At 47.9% G+C, this 8,779-nt stretch overlaps 1 protein-coding gene across 1 annotated transcript; it reads right to left on the bottom strand.

Annotated features, from left to right (window-relative positions):
* Positions 1-663: 663 nt before the first annotated feature.
* On the bottom strand, positions 664-7,832 carry LOC311328791 (serine/threonine-protein kinase pim-3-like; the record flags this gene model as incomplete). The annotated part of the gene is made up of 6 exons (XM_084462703.1): positions 664-860; positions 4,488-4,664; positions 5,651-6,014; positions 6,142-6,192; positions 6,344-6,453; positions 7,745-7,832. 6 exons carry the CDS (start codon positions 7,830-7,832, stop codon positions 664-666), a joined length of 987 nt encoding a protein of 328 aa, XP_084318829.1.
* Positions 7,833-8,779: the final 947 nt, after the last annotated feature.

The following is an 8,779-nucleotide window of genomic DNA, read 5'->3' as shown; positions in this document are numbered from 1 at the left end:
TAGAAGGACGCAGTGAGTCGAGTGTTTCAAGAACGCCATTGTTAACCCCCCCCCCCCCCTGCCTCCTCCCCATCCCCATCAGACAGGCCTGCAACTGGTCGGTAGGTTACCCAACAATCACGGAGGGAGAACACATCCTCAACTTGCCCCCTCCCCAGTGTCAAACTGACCAATCAGTCGAGGGGGGCGACTCAATAACAGAACCGTGATGAAAGCCTCCTCTTGAAGCAGCTTTCCCAAACAAGGCACTCCAAATCAAAATTAAAACATTTAAATAAAACTTCTCCAAGCTCTATGAGAGCAGCTATAAACCAGTAGGAGTCTCGCCAGCTGCATAAACCAGGCTTGTAACAAACTTTTTTTTTTTTAATGAAAAAAAATAAAATAAATAATGCTGGTAAGACCGCCCAAACAGCAAATGTTCCCTGTTAGGAAACAATGAATTGAAAAGAAATAAAATAATTTATAAATTCCCTCCAAAGGAAAAAGGAAAGTTAGTTCTCTGCCAGCCCGTCTGAACCGTGGCGTGTGCATGGCAGGGTAGAGCAGCAGCGTGATTCAGCCCAGCCCGTCTGAACCGTGGCGTGTGCATGGCAGGGTAGAGCAGCAGCGTGATTCAGCCCAGCCTGGCCCTTCCTCCCAGTCCCTCTGCCTCTCTCTCCCTCAGAGGCTCTCCTTGCTGGAGCTTGTGCTTGACGAGGTGTCCGTGTCGATGGCCCTGAGGCGGAGGTCCACGCCGCTGGCCTCCGGGGGCTTGGGGACCTCGGCCAGGCGCATCCACGGGTGGTCGAAGATCTGGTCCAGGGTGGGCCGGTCCGGCGGCCGCAGGGACAGACACCCCTTGATCAGCTGCTGGCACTCTGAGGGACAGGACAGCAGAACGGTCAGTAAGGAACCGGTATTTTCTGGTACCGGTATGGACAAACGGTGCAGCTATTGTTATTTAACGCATTTGTTTCATAAATCCATGGAGACACATTTGTTTCAGAAATCAGCCAACAGCTGGCATCCGTCCCCTAATCATGACCAGGCTAAAGATGCAGGTAACACTTATTATTATAAATAAGTCTGTTAAGTGTTTCCCGCATTATTGCCTTGGAGGGGCCCCACCAAAGAGACGTCCTGAAGCATGACCCCCCCCTCCCAAAAAAAAAAAAAACCTACAACAAATAATGCCAACAATCGCAGACTTTTTAGATCAACTTTAGCCTATTTAAATTACTCAATCACACAGCACAATGCACTCTGATGACTTGCACTGAATGGATCAGCCAGGTTGCATAACCCTGACTTTTTGATTATCCGATTGATTTTGCTAGGCTACTATAAGCTATACATACAAGCCTAAACAATTATGAAATCAGCCCACACATTATTAAAATCATTATCAGACACACTCATACCTGCTTGGCATGCAGTTAAAAAGAGAAACAGCATTGGCCTGGCCAATGTGTAAAAGGTAGCCATAACCAGCAATGGCTGGACAAGTATCACACAGATCACTATATTAGTGACAGTCCACTATGTAAATGAATGAACTATGTAAATGAACTATCAATAACAATAACGGTATCGATAAAATCTAAACAATACTCATCACTAACGGTCAGTGTCTCTGGGGTAGGTAGGCAGGAGTATCTTACAGGGTGAGACAGCCCAAAAAAGACACTCTTGTTTAGGAGTCTGAATAGCTAGGAAGAGAGCAAAATCAGAGATCTACTACATGGACACATTGGTCACTAGAATCCATCATTTACAGCCATGTTCTGCTAGGCAGCACTGATGGAAAGCCTCTGTATTGTGACTTGGCTCTGCCTATAGAGGGCGCCATTTACCACTACGGCTCCTGTAGTAGGGGGCCAGGTGTGTGTGCGTGTTTGTGTGTGTGTGTGTGTGTGTGGGGGGGGGGGGGGGGTTACCCACCAGCAGACACCCTCCTCCTGAAGTAGAGCCTCCCTCTCAGGATCTCCTCGTCCTGCTCGAAGGGGATGTCTCCGCAGACCATGTCGTACAGGAGCACGCCTAGCGACCACACCGTTGCCGAGCGACCGTGGTATCTATGGAAGCGGATCCACTCGGGGGGGCTGTATACGCGGGTACCTACAGGAACAGGAAGGAGAGATGGGGGATGAGTGAGGGGGCTCCAGATCTGTCATAACATCTGCATTGGGCCCTGGTAGTAAGGTTATATCTGTACAGCATAACACTGTCCAACTCCTACAATAATATTGTGCATACTGTATATTTGGTCATATTTAACAATGTTGAGCAAAATGTTACAATTTGTAAGAAAACGTCAGTGAAATCACATGTTCACATCTTACATGATACGTTTTCCACACCACTAAAGCCGTCTTTCTCCTAATAAAGCCTTTTTTCTCCACCTTTTTCCAGCACAGAGATGTGACGCGGCCGCCCCTCCCCTGAGCTGAGCGACTTGGATACCAAACACAAAACTCGAATGCGCAATGTGAGCCATCACGTGAACCCAGGGCTCGGGTTTCACAACAAGCAGATGTTACGTGGCAGCTGACCTAACACTCATAAAACCCTTTTAAGCTACGTTTATGACCCACTGTTGTGCAAACTGCGGCAAACATAAAGAAAAACAAAACCCGACGTTTTACATCACGCTGCATTTGGAATCGAATAAGTTACCCAAGCGATAGGGTATGATTGCATAAATTAAGCCGAGTCGTCAACGTGGGGTCTCTGCAATAATTGCGTGATGACATTATATAAGCAAAACAGGAAACTTCCCTTTAGGAAAACATCCGTATTTGCGATCAGAACTACGCACTAGCGCCACGGCTCCGGGAAAACCCTCTACGATCATCTAAAACAAACTACTGCGTCACAGGCTTGTGACGCCCCCGCCAACACGGCTCCGAGCCAAGCCGAGCAGAAAGGACGAATCACACACAGTCCGCACTCCCAATCCGTCAACATTACATAAAACACTTAAGACTATGTCTAGGTCAAATCCAGTGGAATAATACACACGATACATCTACAATACCCCGAATACACAAACCATAGGTGACCGATGTAAAACGCATATATGGGGGAGCGCCCACGGTACGTACCGTCGAAATCAGTGTAGACCGTGTCCTTGAGAATCGCCCCCGAGCCAAAGTCAATAAGCTTGAGCTCCCCGGTGCGCAGGTGTACGAGCAGATTCTCGTCCTTGATGTCCCTGTGCAGCACCCCGCTGCTGTAGCAGTGTCGCACGGCCTCCAGGACCTGGCGGAAAAAGCCCCGGGCCGTGTCCTCGTCCAGGGAGCCCTTCCATGTGATGAAGTCGAACAGATCCTTGACGAGCTCTGGTCTCTCCATGACGATCAGCCAGCCGTCCGGTCTCTCGTACCAGTCTAGCAGCTTGATCACCCCTCGGAACGACGAGCTCACTTTCTTCAATAAGAGGATTTCCAAAGGCACAACGGAACCGTTCTGTGGGGAAAAAAACAGATCACGAATTAGTTTAATTAGCTCATTTAAACACGTTTCTAGTAAAGAAAAGAATCTCGTGGTAAAAAAAAAAAAAAAAAAAGAGTAGTCGTCATTAGGCTACTACTTACAATAGTACCCCACTCGGTCACTCTTTCCTTGGCCACATGTTTTACTGCGACCTGCAATTGGAAGGAAAAAAAAAAATACATAAGAAATCACACCATATAGTAGCAACATGGTAGATTAAAAGGCCGCGGTGATAGCGCCGTGTCGTGATGGCGCCATGTGCCAACTGGCCAGAATCAAAACATTACAGATCCCCATTCTCACCGGCGCTCCATCAGAGACCCTGCTCCCGGCGTACACGGTCCCGAACCCGCCGCTGCCCAGCACGGAGCGCACCTGGTACACCTTCTCAAACGGCTCCTTCTCCAGTTTTACTGTAGAAATGACGGAAGACATGAGTTCAGGTCTGCAGAGTTCAACACGGTAACGTTACACGATGCTGCTCACTAGTCAGAAGGGCAGCGGGTTCACTGTGCTAGAAACCTCCTTCAAAGTTTAAAATGTTCAGGACCTTTAGGTGAGTAAACTAACCATTCAGATTTTTGAAATTCCTTATAGTTTTTATGTAATTTAAGTTTGTTTGGGACCCTTTTTAACATTGAAGTGGATGTGTGGAATGGTATCGATAAAATCTAAACAATACTCATCACTAACGGTCAGTGTCTCTGGGGTAGGTAGGCAGGAGTATCTTACAGGGTGAGACAGCCCAAAAAAGACACTCTTGTTTAGGAGTCTGAATAGCTAGGAAGAGAGCAAAATCAGAGATCTACTACATGGACACATTGGTCACTAGAATCCATCATTTACAGCCATGTTCTGCTAGGCAGCACTGATGGAAAGCCTCTGTATTGTGACTTGGCTCTGCCTATAGAGGGCGCCATTTACCACTACGGCTCCTGTAGTAGGGGGCCAGGTGTGTGTGCGTGTTTGTGTGTGTGTGTGTGTGTGTGGGGGGGGGGGGGGTTACCCACCAGCAGACACCCTCCTCCTGAAGTAGAGCCTCCCTCTCAGGATCTCCTCGTCCTGCTCGAAGGGGATGTCTCCGCAGACCATGTCGTACAGGAGCACGCCTAGCGACCACACCGTTGCCGAGCGACCGTGGTATCTATGGAAGCGGATCCACTCGGGGGGGCTGTATACGCGGGTACCTACAGGAACAGGAAGGAGAGATGGGGGATGAGTGAGGGGGCTCCAGATCTGTCATAACATCTGCATTGGGCCCTGGTAGTAAGGTTATATCTGTACAGCATAACACTGTCCAACTCCTACAATAATATTGTGCATACTGTATATTTGGTCATATTTAACAATGTTGAGCAAAATGTTACAATTTGTAAGAAAACGTCAGTGAAATCACATGTTCACATCTTACATGATACGTTTTCCACACCACTAAAGCCGTCTTTCTCCTAATAAAGCCTTTTTTCTCCACCTTTTTCCAGCACAGAGATGTGACGCGGCCGCCCCTCCCCTGAGCTGAGCGACTTGGATACCAAACACAAAACTCGAATGCGCAATGTGAGCCATCACGTGAACCCAGGGCTCGGGTTTCACAACAAGCAGATGTTACGTGGCAGCTGACCTAACACTCATAAAACCCTTTTAAGCTACGTTTATGACCCACTGTTGTGCAAACTGCGGCAAACATAAAGAAAAACAAAACCCGACGTTTTACATCACGCTGCATTTGGAATCGAATAAGTTACCCAAGCGATAGGGTATGATTGCATAAATTAAGCCGAGTCGTCAACGTGGGGTCTCTGCAATAATTGCGTGATGACATTATATAAGCAAAACAGGAAACTTCCCTTTAGGAAAACATCCGTATTTGCGATCAGAACTACGCACTAGCGCCACGGCTCCGGGAAAACCCTCTACGATCATCTAAAACAAACTACTGCGTCACAGGCTTGTGACGCCCCCGCCAACACGGCTCCGAGCCAAGCCGAGCAGAAAGGACGAATCACACACAGTCCGCACTCCCAATCCGTCAACATTACATAAAACACTTAAGACTATGTCTAGGTCAAATCCAGTGGAATAATACACACGATACATCTACAATACCCCGAATACACAAACCATAGGTGACCGATGTAAAACGCATATATGGGGGAGCGCCCACGGTACGTACCGTCGAAATCAGTGTAGACCGTGTCCTTGAGAATCGCCCCCGAGCCAAAGTCAATAAGCTTGAGCTCCCCGGTGCGCAGGTCTACGAGCAGATTCTCGTCCTTGATGTCCCTGTGCAGCACCCCGCTGCTGTAGCAGTGTCGCACGGCCTCCAGGACCTGGCGGAAAAAGCCCCGGGCCGTGTCCTCGTCCAGGGAGCCCTTCCATGTGATGAAGTCGAACAGATCCTTGACGAGCTCTGGTCTCTCCATGACGATCAGCCAGCCGTCCGGTCTCTCGTACCAGTCTAGCAGCTTGATCACCCCTCGGAACGACGAGCTCACTTTCTTCAATAAGAGGATTTCCAAAGGCACAACGGAACCGTTCTGTGGGGAAAAAAACAGATCACGAATTAGTTTAATTAGCTCATTTAAACACGTTTCTAGTAAAGAAAAGAATCTCGTGGTAAAAAAAAAAAAAAAAAAGAGTAGTCGTCATTAGGCTACTACTTACAATAGTACCCCACTCGGTCACTCTTTCCTTGGCCACATGTTTTACTGCGACCTGCAATTGGAAGGAAAAAAAAAAATACATAAGAAATCACACCATATAGTAGCAACATGGTAGATTAAAAGGCCGCGGTGATAGCGCCGTGTCGTGATGGCGCCATGTGCCAACTGGCCAGAATCAAAACATTACAGATCCCCATTCTCACCGGCGCTCCATCAGAGACCCTGCTCCCGGCGTACACGGTCCCGAACCCGCCGCTGCCCAGCACGGAGCGCACCTGGTACACCTTCTCAAACGGCTCCTTCTCCAGTTTTACTGTAGAAATGACGGAAGACATGAGTTCAGGTCTGCAGAGTTCAACACGGTAACGTTACACGATGCTGCTCACTAGTCAGAAGGGCAGCGGGTTCACTGTGTATGGGGTGTGATTAGTGCCAGCACACCATACTGAAACGCTTGACTTGCGCCTACTTAAGAAGACGCGATGACATCAAACGTCTAAACGCACATGTATAATTTCCATTGACAAACAATGGAGAGACAGACGTCTCATAGCTGTAACGTACCTGTCACGCAGACGCTGTGCACATGTTGTTTACACGAATTGCGCATCGTGTGCGTGACGGCAACACTACAGGTTAGATGCGCCTCACATATGCGACACCAACACTACACATGACAGTTTGGTAAAATCATAGATGTACGTACGTACGTACGTCTTGTAATGTGTGCAGAAATTGCATAGCGACGTGTCAAACGTGCCAGTGCCTTGCTAGCGCAGCAGACGTGTTAGCGGCCGCACGTGTAAGGTCAGTCCCTTTAAATCATAGCTGGTTCTAATCTCGTCCTTGCCCATTGCGAATGCATTCTCAATAAATGGAATTCGCACATGTTAAGCAACTTGTTTTTAATAAAGCCTAATATCTGAATGACTCTTTCTTCGCAATTTAAAACAAATGTTCAGATACACGTGTTTCTTGTCAATAGAGGGCGCTGCAGCACCGTCAGCACCAGTTCGAACAGCCACAACCTATTTGAAAATGTAGCGATAGTGGAGATAAAACGACACATATCTAGGAAAAGTTATGCAAGGAGGGTCCTGGAATTTGATTGAGTGCAAATAAATATTAATTTTTATTCAATATGGACAAATGAGCCCCGCTCGCAGCTTCTAGTGCCCGCTGACTTAACACGAGCGTGCAAACGTTACATGCATGTGCGCAAAAGTGGCACGGCAGTATTTACACGTGACCCTCTGAGAATGCGAGCGACTCGTAACGCGTGCGTATATGCACGCCTATTAATCAGCTCGCCAAAGTACCTTTATACACGCAATGCAGGCGACGAAAGCACTGAGTGTTTGTTACGCTGGCACGAATCACACCCCATACACTGTGTGGGCTCGGCGGCGCTGCGGTCATGCTAAGCTAGCAGTAGCTAGCCCAGCTGAAAATGCACCGCCAGCTCAGCATAAATGCCTTTCTGGTCTAACGTTAGAAAGCTGCAAGCTATTTATACCAAGTAACCAATAAGAAACAGTGTATATCGGATACGATCAACTGTAGCATTAGCCAGCTTGCAGCGCAATCTACCATGCTCCGTTTACCTGGTTGGAGCTGTATTTTCACCGGTAAATGGTCCATGCTTGAGGGATTGCAAATGTGTGAAAATGAGCCGAATTTTGACAGCAACATATTCACACAGAGAACGCTTTCATTCCCTTGTCTTGTCGAAAACAGCAGATTCAAATCTCGGATCTCTGTTGACATCCCAAAGAGCGTTCTCCGTCTGAGCTTTGGCGCTGTCTCCCCCGACTTCTAGAACGCCAATATTTTGACGCGTGGTGGGATGGTGATATATCCCTCCGCCGCCGACAGCACCCGAAGCTTTCACCGAATTAGCGAGTACAAACCGCAAGCATATCCTATCAGTTCGATGCCTATGAAATTATTTAGATGCTCCGCTCAGCCAAACCAATCCGTTTCAGACTAGAATTCTTAGTAATACGCCTATGTATACACGCGCTATTTTCTCATAGTACTAGACGCGCAGGAATCCCTTGTCTGGAGTCTTTGCAGTGTGTTCACTATCGACCTGGAGCACCCCAGCCAATCAGATGGCGTATATAAATACAGTGCATTCTATTTGGGCCAATCGAGGGACGCTGATTATCATAGAGGGGGGCGATTTGAGCGCACGTGGCGGGAATGGCTAGAGACATTATTACATTACATTACAGTCATTTAGCAGACGCTTTTATCCAAAGCGACTAACAATAATTGCATTTAACGTAGGAAGAGCCAATGTACTACTACTTGCCAGAACTCACAAGTGCATCTTCTTTCTAAAACAAGTGACTAAGAGCATAATCTAGTGCTGAACGCAAAGTGCAAGAATCACAATCTAAAGTACAGTGCAATAAAATACAATAAGTGCTTAGGTGGGAGGATTGTTGTAGTACTTCTTGAAGAGATGAGTTTTGAGCCTGCGACGAAAGATGGGCAGCGACTCTGCTGTCCTGACATCAGTGGGCAGCTCATTCCACCACTGCGGGGCCAGGACAGAGAAGAGCCGTGACCGTGTCGATCGACCGCAGGAGCCTCGGAGTGATGGGGCAACCAGTCGCCCTGAGGTAGCAGAG

This window comes from Borostomias antarcticus (genome assembly GCF_949987555.1).
Source record: "Borostomias antarcticus genome assembly, contig: scaffold_62, whole genome shotgun sequence".
Lineage (NCBI taxonomy): Eukaryota > Metazoa > Chordata > Actinopteri > Stomiiformes > Stomiidae > Borostomias > Borostomias antarcticus.
The sequence above is the reverse complement of the archived record's forward strand: the minus strand, read 5'-3'. Positions and strand labels throughout refer to the sequence as shown.